Source organism: Podarcis muralis, chromosome 14 (genome assembly GCF_964188315.1).
Source record: "Podarcis muralis chromosome 14, rPodMur119.hap1.1, whole genome shotgun sequence".
NCBI lineage: Eukaryota > Metazoa > Chordata > Lepidosauria > Squamata > Lacertidae > Podarcis > Podarcis muralis.
The window spans coordinates 42,348,550-42,366,424 of NC_135668.1; the positions used below are offsets into that span (position 1 = coordinate 42,348,550).

At 45.7% G+C, this 17,875-nt stretch overlaps 1 protein-coding gene across 3 annotated transcripts in view; it reads right to left on the reverse strand.

The window, feature by feature from the left end:
- Nucleotides 1-11,598: 11,598 nt before the first annotated feature.
- DCUN1D3 (defective in cullin neddylation 1 domain containing 3) overlaps nucleotides 11,599-17,875 on the reverse strand; it is a 38,362-nt gene continuing 32,085 nt past the window's right edge. For all 3 annotated transcript variants that reach the window (XM_077918541.1, XM_028707093.2, XM_028707094.2), the window contains exons 4-5: nucleotides 15,552-16,084; nucleotides 11,599-13,484 (exon numbers count right to left, since the gene is read on the reverse strand). In XM_077918541.1, coding sequence (XP_077774667.1) covers nucleotides 13,001-13,484; nucleotides 15,552-15,982 — 915 coding nt within the window. In that variant the 5' untranslated portion in view covers nucleotides 15,983-16,084 and the 3' untranslated portion in view covers nucleotides 11,599-13,000. The remainder of the gene's footprint in view (nucleotides 13,485-15,551; nucleotides 16,085-17,875) is intronic.

Consider the following 17,875-nt stretch of genomic DNA (forward strand, 5'->3'; position numbering starts at 1 on the left):
GGGAAGGTAAACGGCATTTCCGCTGTTCTGGTTTTGCCAGAAGCGGCTTAGTCATGCTGGCCACATGGCCCGGAAAAACTGTCTGCGGACAAACGTTGGCTCCCTTGACCAGTAAAGCGAGATGAGCACCGCAACCCCAGAGTCGTTCACGACTGGACTTAACTGTCAGTGGTCCTTTACTTTTAGCTTTTTAAAGAGCCAACATTATCTAATGGTTGGATTCGAATAGCTGTCACCGAAATTCACCACCCGGATTTGCAGGAGGCAAATTTTGAGTGGGAAGGAAGAGTTTGCCAAATATATTCTCCTTGTGTGTAAAATTCGCCCAACAAGTTAAGGGTTTGCTCAAATGAGAAAATTCTCAGGACATTCTTCTCTAATAAATATTGGCCTGTGTGTGTGTGTGTGTGTGTGTGTGTGTGTGTGTGTGTGTGAGAGAGAGAGAGAGAGAGAGAGAGAGAGAAATTTAACAAGAAATAATGTTAACTGTTGGAAGTTTTAAACAGGCACACTATCATGTATGTAACAAAATGCCACCCACCCCTGGGGCCAAAAGGTGCATAGACAAGGGCTACCCACCAATCTCTGCCTCTTAGGTCCCATAATTAAGCTTTTCATAAACGTTTGTAGCATTTTCAACACACACACACACCATCCAGCCTGCAGGAAGTAGCACATTTTAGAGCAAAACACTTAACTTTGCCCATGGGAAAATGGAATCTGTGATTCACACATTTTGGTCTTTTTCCATCTTCATAAAAGGAAAGGTTTCGGCTTGAGTGGGGTGGAGGAACACCGGGGGGCGGGGGAAGAGAGAGAAAGAGAAACTCTTGCCGAGGCAGGAATGTGTATAGACTGAATTATTATTATTCATTTATTTCAAATATATTTTGGAAGCCCACATGACCATAGCTCTGGTAGGCTTGCAGCCCATTTGGTTCTAAAAGCAACTTGAGCAAAGGCAGCAGCCCCTCTGAGCGTGCATAGATTGCCCTGTGCCCCCCAAAAGAGGAAAAAATAATGGGATTTAAGAGCAAAAGGCCTCTTAGGGAAACAAACTAATCTCTGAATACATGTTTTGGGAAGAAAAGAACTCTTCGGATTAGATTTGTTTTCAGGAATAAGAAATCATTGATGATAATACACCCAATGCCAGCTCCAAGCTGGGAACAACTGCGGGCCGTCGACGTTTCCAGGCAGGGCTAAGAGCATCCCCTCCCTGAAACCTCTTGAGAGCTGCTGCCAGTCCGTGTAGGCAATACTGAACTAGATGCAGCAAGGATCGCTTCCTGTGTTCCTGGGGTTGGATGCAGGGCCAGAAATAGACTTCCTCCAGAGGAAGCAGTCACTACTTCCCCTTTGCCTAAATGCTTGCCCTCCCTCTGGGCTCAATCCTCACAACTGCCCAGAGGGAGAGGCCAAGGCAGGTTGGAGAAGCTGTTCCATCTCCTCGCTGCTTCCACACTTGGAATAGGCAACTGAACGACAGTGACAAAGAGCAGGAACAACAGCAGGACTAGTACATTTCGTAGGTTAGCAACAGGCCCCCAGGCGTGCTCAGCAAACGCACCACAAAGCCAGCCATGGATGCCAACTGCGATCTGCCCAGATAAGACTTTTGATGCTGGTACAACTGGGTGTCTTGTCGTCTTTAGGTCTGTATTGCTTTTAAGGCTCTCCTTTTTATGTTCCTGATGTTTTGCAAGAGGGCGGCACATAAATACACTTTTATGAAGAGATAGCTAGAACAGCAGCATGGGAGTTGGGGAAAAACAGCAGTCCTCCAGCTACTGTTAAGACTGCATCCTCCTTGACCACTGGGCAAGCTGGCTGGTGCTGACCAGGATCCCACCTCATCGGCAGACCCAGAGGCTGCCTATCCTTGCCAAGGAGCCTCTGAACTGCGCCTGCATCGAAACTGGGGCGGCCAGAAAAGTAGAGAGGTTCGATGTGCAGAAAGCAGCAAGTAGGAAGAGTCAGTCTTGTGTAGGACTCAGCATCAGTCTGGTTTTGAACACCTGGCTTCAAAACCTACGCAGCCGTGAAGATCAATGGGCCAAGCGCTACCTCGCAGGGTTGTGAGAATAAAGGCAGGGTAGGGGAAATCATGCTTCAAGCTCCCGGGTGGGTGGATAGGAATGCAGACCCTCAAAGTGTTCCTATTTTCCAGGGACAGCCCCAGATTTACAGAAGCCGCCCCGGTTTCTGATCTGATCCTGGAATGTCCCGCTTTTCCTTATTTTCCCTATTTTCATTGGAGAAATGTTGGAGGGTATGGAGCTATTTGACCCCCCCGAGCCAAGGAGATAAGCAACTATACAACCTTTAGAAGACAAGGCAACCCTGTGTAGGGAAGTTTTAAAATGTTTAATGGTTTAATGTTTAACGGTTTTTTATGTATGTTGGAAGCCACCCAGACCAGATGGGCAGGGTAATTTATTATTATTATTATTATTATTATTATTATTATTATTATTATTATTATTATTATCAAGGACATCTCTATTTTCATCAGAGAAATTTTGGAGGGTATGGAAATGTAAATATGTCATAAATTCATGAGCTCATGACTGCAAGGCATGTGTCAAATTTGGGCTGACTTAACAATGCTTGAGCTTAGATCCCCCAAGCCACACTTCAGATGAGACCCCCCAACTCCCACTTTGGGAAGGGGGTCTGGGGTCATGAGCCAATGCGACTTCACCATCTGTCTGGCTACGCATCTATGGTCTTGTCCATGTACTCTTTTTCCTGTGAGGGAGGTCATGTAACACACTTTCTGTGGAGGTGCAGACCTTGCCCAGCGACCAAGGCCCAGCTCCATCCCCTCCTGACCTAATTCCGGAACGTTCCGGGCAAACAAAAATGGCAGCCGCCTGAGGGGAAAATAGGCGAAGGTGAAGCGAGGAGCTTGGCTGAGTCACCGACCATTTCACCGGGTTCTCGCCAGAAATGTATTCAAGCAGCTAAATGGTGACAACATGTAACGAAAGACAGGTACATTCTGCAGTTGTGTAGGTGAGAAAATGTCAGCAGATGGGTTTTTCGCACCTGCGCTCAACAAGGTTTGCCTGCTCTAATTCCCCCACATCTCTTGCTTCCACAGAGTCGTTGACCTTGGTTGCACAGAGCTATGAAGGTGGCGCATTTTGGAGGCGCAGAGCTTTGTGCAGCGGGGGGGGGGGGGTGTGTGACAAACACACGCCAGGCTTGTAGGGCTGTATTCAGTGCTATTAGACTGTGCAGAGTAGACTTTTGGGGCATGCTGAGGAAAAACTTTGTTGGCTACAAGACATAACCGTTGGGGCCGATGGTGGAGGAAAACCAGCACAAAACAGGCAGGACGGAAACACCAGCTAATTAATGGTATTAATTAGTTGTATTTTTAAAAGGGGGGCCTCAGAACTGCATGCCATCCCAGAGTTGTGATTCCTGTCGCCATTGATCAGGACAGTGGAAAGTAAACATGGAAGCTGCCTTGTAGGGAGGTCTTATCTAGCAAAGTGTTGCTTACATTGACCAGCAACCATTCCCTAGGATTTCAGGCAGGGAATGTTCCCAGCCCTAGCCTGCATCTTGTCCATTATTATCTCTGAAAGAGGGAGTAGAGCCTTTAATGCAAGATGAAAATTATGGGGGAAAGCCTGGGGTTTCCATAAAGGAACTGCTCTGGCCCCCATTCCTCACCCTTCTGTGGCTCCAAACCTATTATAGCTCTCCATTTTACAGTAACAAAGGGAGGGACCCAATCCAGCCCTCCAGGTTTCCCCTCAAGAATCACAAGGCTTTACACTTCCCATGATTTTGTACCAAAACATCTAAATCATTCTTGGCAATGGCAAAGTTTGGTGGCTGCTTTGCATCAGTGAGATACAAATCTAAGAAACAAATCAATAAGACATCAGGCTTCCGGAAGAGATAAATAACTGTGAAGGCCAATGCCTCCCTCCATGAGAAACTACGAGGCATTTTAAGGCTTCCCAGGCTGTTTCTAGGCTATTGCTCTTTTGCAGCTGGAATCCAATCGCCTGTCGTCAAATTCAAGTTGGGGAATTGAAGGGATTTGGCACCTTTGCATGACAAAACCGCTTAAGCCAAGAAAAATGGGGGTGGACTTTTTGCAGTAAGTGATGTGGGGGAAACCACTGGAAAAGCAGGATAGCAATTGCTTGACATTGTGGTAAACAAATCGGGATCAATGCTCCATAAAGAGCGGGCGTCATGCAGCCTCTCGAGCGAATTTTGTGCAAGGCCGAATGCTCAATAAGCAGGTCGTGTGGAAGCGAGATGAGAGAGACAAGAAAAAGCTCAGTTGCGTATTGTCCTTCCACTTCTCCCAAGCCTTGCTGGAGGGTTGCGTGACTGGGAACCTCTTGCAAACAGACACTTAAGAAAGCCCCATTTACAGATATTTTCAGTGTTGTAGTCTTGAAATATTAAGCACTGCGCTGTCAAAGCTGATAACTCTGACGCTAGATTCCCACAGGTACAAGCAGCCGTTAACCTAGAATTCTGGAACGACTTTTCCTGCAAAACTGTCTCACGCTTGAACCACCCTCTTTAGTGTGTTGAAGAGAAAGGCTGCGTACTCGCCATAGATTTGAAGCACATTCACCATGCCAAAGAATCCTGGGAACTATAGTTCACACCTCACAGAGCTACAATTCCCAGCGCCCTCAGCAAACTACAATTCCCAGTATTCTCAGAGTGGTGTGAGCTTTAAATCTACAGTGTGCATGCAGCCAAAATAAAAGCCAATTACGAGTGAGCATGGTTTGTTTCACCTTAGCAATGGGGCCGGCTTGTTGGATGCATCTATTCGTGCCTCTTATTGCTAAACACACCCCACAAAAATACCCCTATTTATGTATTTTAAAGCCTTAGGTTTTAAAAGGCAGGGAGGCAACAGGTCGAAAGGAATTGCACAACAAACGGGGGAAAGGAAAAGGAACAAAGGCAGCAACTGCTCTGAATTTGGAAAGCGGGTTACACAACCACACTCACGGCCAATTAGCATCTCGGCAGGCCACTTGGTTCAGAAGGCAGACGGATGGCGTGCAAGACCTGCAAGACCGGCAGCCAAAAGAGCAAGGGAGAGACAGCACATATGCCAAGAGTTGGCACTCTACCACTTCTCACAAGTATAGTCAAATTTCTCCCCCCCCCAAAAAAAATTGTTTCGAATGTCCAACATTAATCCTATAAAGAAATGGAGCAGAGGGAAGCAGACTTGAGTTGACAAATGGAGACTACAGCCTAATTTGGAACGAATACAGGGAGATTGCTTATTTTCCATCTTTTCCTTTGTTTTGTTTTTTAAATGAGTTTTTTTTGCATGTTGCAGAACTGGGGAAATGAATCAGCGTTGTTTTCCGAGAGCAGACAGGGCTGACAGACTCTCATGAAAAGCCTTTTCACTTTTCAGGGAAGACCACCTAGTTGCTATAGACATAATAATCGGGGGGGGGGGGGGGAGGTGTTTGTAAGAAGCCTGTGCCTTTTTCACAGCATGGCTAAAGATGTAAGAAAAGCCCTGCTAGTATAGACCATCTGAGCTGCCCCTTTGTTTGGTGATCTGTTTCGACATACGGACTACTTATGTGTTTAAATTAAGATGGGTGGATTATTGTTATTGTTCATGTGAGCTGATATTGCTTCTCTCTGTTACATCTGAAATTGTGTGTACAGTGGACACTCGGGTTGCGAACGTGATCCGTGCGGGAGGCATGTTCACAACCTGCAATGTTTGCAACATACAGCGCCGCGCATGCGCGGGTTGCGATTCGGTGCTTCTGCGCATGCACGACTGCCGAAACCGGGAAGTAACCCATTCTGGTACTTCTGGGTTTCGGCAGGTCTGTAACCCAAAAAAACACAACCTGAAGCGTCTGTAACCCGGGGTATGACTGTAGATGTATGTACATACACAAAACAAACCAACAAACACACACACAAGCCCTGCTTCCCAGCAACTGTATCATATTGCCTAAGATCGAGATTTATAGCCATCAATACTAGTAAGAATACAAGAAGCATTAAGATGAGCCTGTTGGATCAGGTCCACCTAGGCCAGCATCCTGTTCTCACAGTGGTCAACCAGATGGTTGTAGTAAACCATTGAAAAACTTCTCCATGAGCACGTCTAACCCTCAAAGCTGCTGGCCACCTCTACATCATGTGCCAGTTCTTTCCCTACCTCTAAATCCAAACCTTAAACTCTGCATTTTGCAATCACAGTATGTGCTTCCATTTGTCTCACCAGAATCTCCTGCTAATCAGCCCCACTGTGTGACTCTTACTGAAACATGAGGAAGCTTCCATTCAAAGATGTGTTTCTAACTTCCAAATTTTGGATGCAGCGCTCTCCCTGCCTCTGACGTTTCCAAAGCACACAGAGCCTTTGAGAGCACATTGGCAGAAGCAACTCTGATCTGATGGTGTGCAGTCAGCTTTTTAAGGTCTACCTGAACAGCAGTATACAAATATCCTCAAATCAATCCTCTTGCAGCCCAGTGGCTTGCCAATGGCAGACGAGATATGCACAGCGGCAGAAGACACCCCCCCCCCCAAAAAAAGGTGAAAATGAAGAGTATTGGTAGCAGAGTGATGTGCGTGCCTCAATTCCAGAAATTGGAAGGTACATTGAACTGAAATTCAGGAGGAGCAGAATACAGGGCAAAGTGAACCCACAGGACAAATACAGGAAGCAACTGGGGAAATCCACTCATCTCTCAAATGGGGATTTGGATAGGAGCCTATATAAACCAAGGGATTGCCATTCTGCAAAAACAAAAAACCTACTCCCTGTTGCTTGTATCTAGTCCATGCTTGTATCTAGTCCAAACCTCTGACTATGGCAGTATCTGCTCAAGCCGCACATCCCAACAAAGAGAAGCCCATTTAGAAATGACCCATCACATATGGACCATGGCCAACACTCAGTCTAATTGCTTACCTATTAAATGCCCATAAATAACTGATCCTAAGCCACCTCCACACAGATTGGGCTCCTATTGGGAACGATAATGTATGAGTATTTGTAGAAACATACGCAGCCTCCTTGTACCATTGTTCCATCTAACTCAGTATTGACTGCACTGACTGGCAGCAGCTCTCTAGCAGCTTTAGACGGGCGTTTTCCCGAGCCCTACCTGGAGATGCCAGAGATGGAAGCTGAGATTGGAGCCTGCAAAGCACATGTTCTGCCACCGAAACTCTGTCTGTACAGTATTATCTGTGACAATCTACTACTATGCAGGTGTGACTGGAACATGGATCTACACACCCCTTATGATAACAGCAGGAATTTGGCCATGCAGGTAGCAGCGCCTGCACAACCCATCTCTTTGAATGACTAACGTGTCTTGCCTGGGAACCTGCTTGAGATGAATCATGTGTCAGGCATGCAAAAGCCATGCTGCAAGGATGCTTGCCAATAGCTTGGCCTACCAGGGAGCCAGCATTTAAAATGGTACCTCTGGCCAGGCTTTGTTGGTGCAGCATGGGTGTAACTTTTGGGTTTCCAAGGATGCCTCACTGCTGCCCAGGTTCCGCTCCTCTTACCTCGGGAGGCCTTTGTAAGCCACATTGCCGTGCCATCTGTAGGAAGCGTAAATATTTTATTACCAGGAAGCGGGGAGGGAGAGATAAAAAATCACATTTCTGGGAAAAGGCAGCAGGATGCCACAGAAACTACAGCCATCAACTCATTTTCCAGCCGATAATTACCACGACTGTGCTAAATGAATTTCTGCAGCCATTTCGCTCCAAGTTGTGGAAGATTTCACTGCAGGGACCAAATCAATACCTATTTTTACATCAGCCACATTTTTAAGTGCCATGGTACCTCGGGTTAAGAACTTAATTCGTACTGGAGATCCGTTCTTAACCTGAAACTGTTCTTAACCTGAGGTACCACTTTAGCTAATGGGGCCTCCCACCGCTGCCACACGATTTCTGTTCTCATCCTGAAGCAAAGTTCTTAACCCGAGGTAATATTTCTGGGTTAGCGAAGTCTGTAACCTGAAGCGTCTGTAACCCGAGGTACCACTGTACTTGTCAACATCATGTCCATTCATCACCCAAAGTTTACATGTCTAAAAGATTGTGTAAAAATGAGAAACATGCCTTTTATACTTGGCATGAGAGATTCACGTTTCAGCAATCAATCAAGCTTGCCTCTCAGCTCCACACCTTCAGAGCAGCAGCAGGGAACCTGTGGCTCTCCAGATGTCTGCAGATGCCACCATCCCTGACAACCAGCTGTGCTCCCTGGGGCTGATGGGAGTTGGAGTCCATCCATGCAGTTTTCCACCCCTGTCCCACTAGCAAAAGTGTAAAGGAGCTGCTTCTTGGTGGATTAAAGTGCCCCTCCATAAGCTACATTTGACATGTTTGCGGGCTGGGGAGCAGGAAGAGAAATTAAGACACTTAAACTTGGGAGGCACACAAGAGACACATGCACAAGCTGGTGTTCATAGAACAGAGGGACATCCTCTGGGCAACTGCAGAATATCTGTTAATATTGCCACCCTCCACTTTTCTCAGTAGAGTTCAGGAACAATTTGTTTTATGGGCAATGATGTTTCTTCATAGATTCTGTGTCAGCTCACAATGAGGTTGCACCAAAGAATCCCATCACATCGCGATATCGGTTCAATTAATTTTTGACCTGGCAATGTATGTTAAGGCTGGGCGATGTATGATCCAAAATGGGTTTGAAGTCCATATTGTTATATCCGTTTCATAATTTTGACCTTGCAATATATCAAGAATCATGGTGTGTTATGTGCGTGCTATGCAAAAACCACAATATGGGAAAAACCGTGAAGCCAGCCAATGCCTCTACAAAGCTCCCTCATTTCAGACATCATTATATATCAGTATATCACAATGTTTACCGGGCGATATATCACAATGCTGAAAACCAATTATCACCCAGCCCCTGTGGCCTTGCTCACATACCGGCAGGAAGAAGGGCAATGAGAACACACCATATTGCATGGAGCTACTATTTCTTCTGGGAATCGTAGTATGGTAGATGCACTCGATAGGACAGCTTAATTTGCGAGCGCTCACTAGATAAGCCAAGGACAGGGAATCTGTGGACCTGCAAATACTGTGGGCTAGCTTATCTTCCATCCTCTCTGACCATCTGATCCCTGCTCCTGACTCACACAAGCAAGCAACTCTTAGTTATGGAGAAGAAGTTTTGAAGCGATCTGGGCAAATGTTTTTTTTATTTCTGGGAGCCTGCCCTTATTAGTGGTGGCTACATGGGGTTATCTCTCTCGCTGGCATTTATCTCAGGAGGCTTAAAGAGCTTAAAGCAGGGGTCAGCAAACTTTTTCAGCAGGGGGCCGGTCCACTGTCCCTCAGACCTTGTGGTGGGGCTGGACTATATTTTGGAAGAAAAAAATATGAACGAATTCCTATGCCCCACAAATAACCCAGAGATGCATTTTAAATAAAAGGGCATATTCTACTCATGTAAAAACACACTGATTCCTGGACCGTCCACAAGCTGGATTTAGAAGGCGATTGGGCTAGATTCAGCCCCTGGGCCTTAGTTTGCCTACCCATGGCTTAAAGTGTTGGTGGAAGGTAAATTAGATCATGCAATGGAGCCTCTAGGAAGAAACAGTGTGGGGTGGGGGGTAGCACAGGTGGGCAAGGAGAGATTCTCTCACCTCTTAACACTTGTGGCACATTATCTGGAAGCAGGACTTGTTGCCTGACCAGAGGGAGGGATGTTCCAAACCTCCCCCACTCCCAAACCTCTTTAGAATTGGCTGCTGACTAAAATAGGTCTTCCCAGAACCTCTGTAGACAAGAGACTCTCAAATGCACAGAGTTACTGCCATTCATTATGTGTTTAATAACCAAGGCTTCTTCCAAAAGCCTCTGTGGGCCAAACCTTCAAGCAGGTGGCTAAATACTTTGCAAGGTCAAGCGAGAGGGTGCAGGGCCCTCGGGAATGAATTAACACACCAAGACAAAAGGCACCCCCCCAAAAAAAATTTTAGGCACACAATTTCCTTTGTAATAAATAAATAAAATAATAAATAAATAAATAAATAAATAAATAATAATAATAATAATAATAATAATAATAATAATATTGAACGGAACACACATGCAGCCTTAACCCTGAAGGATGAACTGCCTTGTCTGGACTCAAGAGCAGGGGTCTGAGGAGTTGGCAGCCACTAAAACCAGCTTTCCCGTAAAAACAGCACTCCTGGTAGCGTTTGCACAATTTTAAAAAGGTGTTTTAATGCAGTCAATATTCATCAACAAACAAATGGATGTCAATTCCTGCTCCTGACAGGCGAGAGAGGGTGTGAATTTAAAGTATTTTTATTTTATTTTTCTTATCCAGCTCGGGACTGTTGGCAATTTCAGATCTAGAAGAATTTGTCTCGATGGAATTACTAATTGGGATAATCCAAGTGCACCCATGCAAACTTCATTAGGAAAGGGGAAAGGGGGGGGATACTAGAGAAAGAAAGGTGTGTGTGACTTTGAAGTGATGCTCTTGCAGGAAGAGCTGTAGAGGTGGAGGAACTAGCCTGCTTCTGCACATTGCATGGTTACAGGGCAACTGCAAAGGGGGTGCGGTCTTCAATGCCCCTGTCCAACCTACCACACAATTGGCTTTCCCATTTGTCACAAGCTACACACAATGGGATGTATCGGTAGATGGATTACTTTTAAAAACAAAGCTCGAGTGAGTCTGTTACTCGTTAAGCCAGCCTTCGTCAACCTGGTGTCCTCTGCATGCTGGACCATAGCTCCCACATGGGATTTGTAGTCCTACAAGATCTGCAGGATAGCAAGTTGGGGAAAGGGTGCATTAAGTATGTTTAAGGGGGGGGGGGAGTAAAACCTACTTTTGCGAGCCTTCACTGAGTGACTGGATATTTTATAGATTTTAAAAAAGACAGCCATATGGAGGCGAGGCTCATTTCAGGTGAAAGCCTCAGCAACTATTCCTTTCCCCAAGTTTTAAAAATGTTAACAATGTTTTTCAAAAATCCAGTTAACAACATAATCCGGCCAGTGTTAAGGAAACTCCCTTTTTTTGGTTACAACAGTTGAAAGCGAGCAAATCATCCCCAATACAGGTGAAATTTCAAAGAAATACACCCCAAAATAAGAGGCCTACCGTGTCACTGCTAAATATTATTCCAAAACAGGGTTCCCTCCACTCTGGTTAATTCTGGGCCTTTTCGACAGCAGCAGATGAAACAGAAATCCAAGCTTTTGCTACCTCTGAATTTCTATGTGAGCCAAAGGAACATCTGCCGAAATACCTGGCCAGGCTGCTGCTAATAAAGACCCAGGAAGGCCCCAGGAGAAGAGTGGAAATCGTATTCAGCTGGAGCTCGTTTCTTCGAGCAGAGAAGAAATGGCCACTACTCTGATTTCAAAGCCAAAGGCTTGTTTGTAGTTGCTGTTGTTTTAAAACACACCCTCTTATACAGATAGCTACCAGCCAAACTGGTTGACACTTTTATCCAAGAGTCAAATATATAAAATTAAAGCAGAGTTTTTATTCAAGTTTTGTGTGTGTGTGTGTGTGTGTGTGTGTGTGTGTTATTTTTTCCTTGGAGGGTAAACATTCGCCACTTCTCTCTAGGTTCATGCTCCTGAAAGAAGAAGAAGAACCACCTTTGGCTTTTCAGTCAAGCAAAAGCGCTTTTGCACGGCCGTGAAAATACAATCCCTTGGGGATTTGGGGAGCGGGTGGGCAGAGGAGTGACTACAGCCTTATAACCGAGCTAGCAAAGCTCTTACGCCCTTTAGGCACAGCGAGGGATGGCCAGTTTGCAGCCGGAAAGTGGCAAGGCCTATTGTACACAGAGGAGAATCCCGTCACTTAATGCTATCGGAAAAGGGCTTGCATTAGCACCATCCCTGCCTAGTTTGGGCATGGGGAACCTCTAGTGCTCCAGATATTGCTAAAATACAGCTCCCATCATCCCTGGCTGTGCTAGAGTTGCAGTTAAACAATATCTAGAGGACCAAAGGTTCCCCACACCTGGCTAAGTTTTCACCCCCTTATAGTACATGCTTGGCATCCTGTCGGTGTGAACAGAGCTTATGTGCAAAGCTGCCCCAAATTATGGCAGAATTTTCTTTTTCGTGTTGGGGGGGGTGGAGAGTGGAAGGCAAGAAGTAAAAAAAAAAAACAGCCCTCTCTACCAAACCATATACTGCTCCCTCTTGCCTCAGAACCAAGGGTTCAAAAAAGGTTATTACTGAATTCTCAGCTGACTGGCAAGTACAGAATACTCTGTCAGACAAAAGTAAGTTTTTTTCCTCGCCCATAAAAACCAGGAGCCAAATTAAAGGAAGCTAACCATGCTACAAAAAAAAGGAAACGATGCTGCTTTCATTGGCTTTCAGAATCTTATTTACCTGGGAATTAAATGCATTTGTAGTTAACAGTTAACACTGTTAATTCATCATGGTATGAATCATAAAATTATCACAACCTTTTAAAAAAAAAATTCAACAATGTAAACAGCACTACACACAGTATAGACCTGCTCTGAAATATATACATACATATATATACACACACACATATATATATGTATGTATATTTGCAGAACTTCAATCTGGCACTGTATAATTTAGCGATGTTAATTTAACCTCACAAAAAGTTTTTGTTTTTTTTTAAAGTTGTGCAACCAACATCAATCTGCAACGTTTTTTGTTTTTTTGAAAAAGAGAAAAAGAAACCATTTAACTTGCAGCCAGGGGTCTCAAACATTTCAGGGGGCAGGGGGGAAGAAGAAACGAGAATAACCCAAAATTCAAAAGAAAGTGCCTAAAATATGGATACAGCATTTTAGAGCCCTTTCAAAAATACAAGGCAGAGAAAGGTGTAAAGTAGAAAAATCTGGAGCGTCTGTAAATTCCAGAGGAGTCCGGAGCTTATGGGTAATGAAAGGTTAACAGGTTACGGCTGTTTTCGCTGTGTTAAATGGCACTAAGTATGGTGGTCTATACACAGGCTTGCTGTCTGTGAAGCTGCAACGCATTTGGTGTTCTCCTCCTTCTTCCGCCTCTCCATTTCCCATTCCACAAAGGTATCAAAGAGACTGGGCCAGGCCTCATCTTCACTGTAATTGCTGAGGTCCGGCCCAATGACCTGAGTAAAATTGAGGAACATGTTCCACGTGTCCCGGGAGATTCCCTTAATTCCTGAGGGGTTCTCATTCAAGAAGTGTAACCACTGGTCCAATATCGGGGGCTTGTTTTGAGTGAAGACTAGTTTCCAAAGGGCAATGGCTATTTCCCGATGCAGCGACCTCTGTCCCTCCTCGGAGTCCAGGCCAAACTGAAAGGTAAAACGGTAAAGATCCTTGAACTTATCTTCTTGTTTGGCTTCGTTTAAGAGGCTGGGGAACCGGGCACATATCCCATCGATGCTGTCCGCGTTTATTGCTTTGCAGCCCTCAAAGAACTCCGTCCTAGTCAAGGGGAAAAGAAGCCAGTTAGATCACCTCCTTTTCTTCAGCATCACACGCAAAAACCTCAGGGCTAGTAGTCACAGCGGCGACATGCAACTTCCTTGATCAGGGGTGAGGACCCCCAAACCAGCACCCAGAGGGAGGAGCTGGGGGGGGGGATCAAGTGGCAAGTAGAACTGCTTCTGCTGACAAAATGATCGGAAGAGTTTTGCATTGCTCCCTTTGATCCCAGTTAATTTGTGTTGGGAAAGGGGGAATCAGAAAATGGTACCGGAAAGAAATGCCAGTTCAAACATTCTGTGAAAACATATGCATCATTGAGCATCATGCAACCCCGAAGGAATTTAAACCCCCTCAGTCCTGCCTGTTGCACTTACTTCCATTGACACAGAGTTTTACTCCGTATGCGAACATGCAAAGACATGATTCCCTCCCCAACACAATCTGAAGCCCAATGGATCAGTCCAGCTTATTTATTTGTTTGATTCCTTTTATGAATCAAATAATTTTTATTTGATTCCTTTTATGAATCAAGGGACGCAGGTGGCGCTGTGGGTTAAGCCTAGGACTTGCCGATCGGAAGGTCGGCGGTTCGAATCCCCGCGTCGGGGATCCCTGTTGCTTGGTCCCTGCTCCTGCCAACCTAGCAGTTCAAAAGCACGTCAAAGTGCAAGTAGATAAATAGGTACCGCTCCGGCGGGAAGGTAAAAGGCGTTTCCGTGTGCTGCTCTGGTTCGCCAGGAGCAGCTTAGTCATGCTGGCCACATGACCCGGAAGCTGTACGCCGCCTCCCTCGGCCAATAAAGTGAAAAGAGCGCCGCAACCCCAGAGTCGGCCACGACTAGACCTAATGGTCAGGGGTCCCTTTACCTTTACCTTTTTATGAATCACTGCCTTTATAATATATTAAGTGATTTAAGTTAAAACATCAGCAATGAAAACAATTCCATACTAAAACACACACACACACACACACACACACACACACACACACACACACAGTGCAAATTACACACACACACACACACACACACACACACACACACAATTAAAACACATACATAAGGCTGTTCCCAAAGGTCCACTCAGCCAAGCATCCTGCTTCCCAAAAGCGGGCAGCCAGATGACTCCAGGAAGCCCACACACAGAGACTGAAGGAAAACGACCTTCTCCTGCTGTTAACTAATCTTGGCACTTATGCTCATGCACTGAAAGGTGCTTGAAGCACCAAAGATCTGTAGCTCAGTTCACAGACTTACCTGGGTGGTGACAGTCCTCATGGGGTATGTCAATGGGTGAGCTGCACCCCCCTCCACAATACTTCAGCCCTGTATACCTGAAGGAGCGTCTCTGCCCCCATTGTGCAGCCTGGGCACCAAGGTCCAGCTCCAAGGGACTTTAGGAGGTTCCCTCATTGCAAGAAGTTATAGGGAACCTGGCAGAGGGCCTTCTTGTATTGGCACCCTCCCGCCACATGTCAGAGATAAACAGACAACTTTCTGTAGGCATCTGAAGGCAGCCCTGTATAGGGAAGCTTTTAGTGTCTGATGCTTTGTTGTGTTCTTTTATGTTCTGTTGGAAGCTGCCGCCATAATAATAATAATAATAATAATAATAATAATAATAATAAACCTAACAGGTGAGAGTGGGACTCCACTTGGAGGGACCAGTTGCAAGTCTTCAAAAAGGTGAGAAAAACAACTCATTTGCACATACTTTTTTCCAGAAAGAGAAGAACCTGAGAATCATGATTTTTACAACAGCAGGTTTAAATTTTCAAAAACATTTTTTTGTAATCCAACTATTTATAAAACCTGAAACCATCACCTGAAGAGGCATCCTCTAATGTATAAAAGAGGGGGTGCCTCTTCTAAAAACGACGCAGTGCGCATCACCTAAAAGACATGGGGATTATGGTTTCTGTTAGAATCGTTTTCTCTTACAGCTTATGTAGTTAGAATCTTACAGCTTATGTAGATTCACAGTCAATTAGCAAGTTGGCAACCCACCAATATTTATGTAAGTCAGGAAATAGTCCTTGAGCAGGTCACAGCTGCAGGAACTCACCTTGTGAATTTGCACATGGTAGCTGCCTGGAACTTCCATGCCAGGACAAGGACTTTGAATTCAGTAGGGTCGACACAGAGGTCGTTGCAAAAATGCTCCATGCCTTCCTCCAATATGGCATCTTCTCGCTCGTCCTTGTACCTCCTAAATAATTCCTCAGTCCTGTGGAGGGACGATTCCTCCGTGCCAGAAACTGGCTCCTTCTTCGCGTCCCCGGAAGAAGAAGGGGGCTGACTAGACTCTACAGAGGCTTCCATCTTCTTTGTCCCGTTAACCAGGATGTCCCCGGAGGATTTCCCCCCGACGGTGCAGTGTTCCTCCTTGTGAATCGTGCTCCGCTTGCCGTGAGCCTTGCCGCTCGATTCTCGGTCGCCATTTTTGCTGCCAAGAGTGGAAGAAGGATTCTTGCACTTGGTGACGCACTGGCCCATGGTGTCCCACGCCCAGCGGTTAGAGCGGCCCCCTTGCTATCGCACGCCCACGCCGCCGCTGCTCAGTGGGTCTCAGCATGCCATCATTGACGGTGGAGCAACCTAGGGGGAAGAGGGTGGGGAAATTGTTTAGAACAGGGGTGCCAACGTGAATAAAAGATTAGGGTGTGTGTGTAAGCCCCGGCCTGCATAACTGATCACATGACACATGCACACCATTTGAATGGCAATGCCCATCAACTTGGGGGGGGGGGAGGAGCCTTCTCAAATATTTTATTGAGGGAGGCAAAGATCCCACAGTCCCTAGGAGTTGGCTCCTATGGTTCAGAAATAACAATAAAGCAATGAACAGGGTGGTGATACAATGACTACTGCAATTGACACAAGATCTAAACCACTGAGCCATTCGGAAGGTTGGCGGTTCGAATCCAACCGGCGAAGGTGAGCTCCTGTTGCTGTCTCAGCTCCTGCCAACCTAGCAGTTCAAAAGCATGCCAGTGCAAGTAGATAGATACCACAGTGACAGGAAGGTAAACAGCATTTCATTGTGCTCTGGTTTCCATCACAGTGTCCTGTTGCACCAGAAGCGGTTTAGTCATGCTGGCCACATGACCCGGAAAGCTGTCTGTGGACAAACGCCGGCTCCGTCGGCCTGAAAGTGAGATAAGTGCTGCAACCTCACAGTCGCCTTTGACTGGACCTAACTGTCCAGGGGTCCTTTACCTTTGCATGTATGTAGCACAGTTGGTGCCACCTTCCAAGCAAGAGAATAGAGGAAATTACCTAACATGCCGCTGCCATCTGTAGTTTATAGAAATACTTAAATTGAAAGCAACTAACTTTAAAAAAGGTGTGTTGCCCAATTAATCAAAGATGCACTTATAATCAGTTGAATATATAGTCAGTTGCCCAAAATACCTGGAGAAGGATGTTGGAGAGGACAGAACTGGGCTCAACAATCCCATCCAATATATGACCTCATCCTTTGTTCCCGCTTTGGATACGCTGGCTAAACTCTTATGTCATCCACAGTCTCAAGATTGCAGTCTCTGAAGGATTCTTGTGCACCCTCCCAGTTATGCAATGCAGCCTTGCAGAAGTGCAAAATGTGTTTGGCCGTGCTTGCCCCGACAGCACAGGAAGAGGCTGTTTCTGGGGCAGTACTTTGCATGTGAGCCCTGCTGAAGCTCTCAAGGCAAGGGTTCTGGTGCAGCCTGCAAATTGAAGACAACCTAGTGTAGCCTAGTGGCTAGGTCACTGAGCTATGGATGGGGAAGTAGTTAGCTCAGATCTTTCCTCTGCCATGAACTCATCTGGTGATTTTTAGTCTAAGACCCTTTCCCCCCAACCTATTTTTATAAGGTCATCATAGGGTTGCAATCAGATCGTATATGCAAAGAAGTCTAGAAATCAGAGTTGTCACAAGTAGCCATTTTCAGCCGTTGACTGAATCAATGAAAACAAAGATATTCTCCAGGCGTTTTGGGCAACTGGCTGATGGCACATCATCTGGAGGGCACCAGGCTGGCAAATCCTGGCCTACTCTGGTACAAGATCTCAGGGAAATAATATCATTGCACAAATCCCTTCTTAGGTCCAGGATATCGCAAGGACTGCCTGATCCCCTATATTGCCACCTGATCACCAAAATATTTGAAGGGAGTATCCATTGGTGATCAGCCATGGCTCAGAGGCGCATCTCGTGATTTACCAGAAGCCATGCATTCAGTGCATGTGATCCCAAGCCAGTGGAACTCCCTCCCAGCTGAGATCAGGTAGGAACGTCCTCCTTACTGAACCTGCATGGTTCATGGCTAGGCGCAGTGCTAAGAAATGCTAATGATTAAGAGGTATAGAAATGGCTTAAATTAAAGAATTAAATGAACTTCTTTT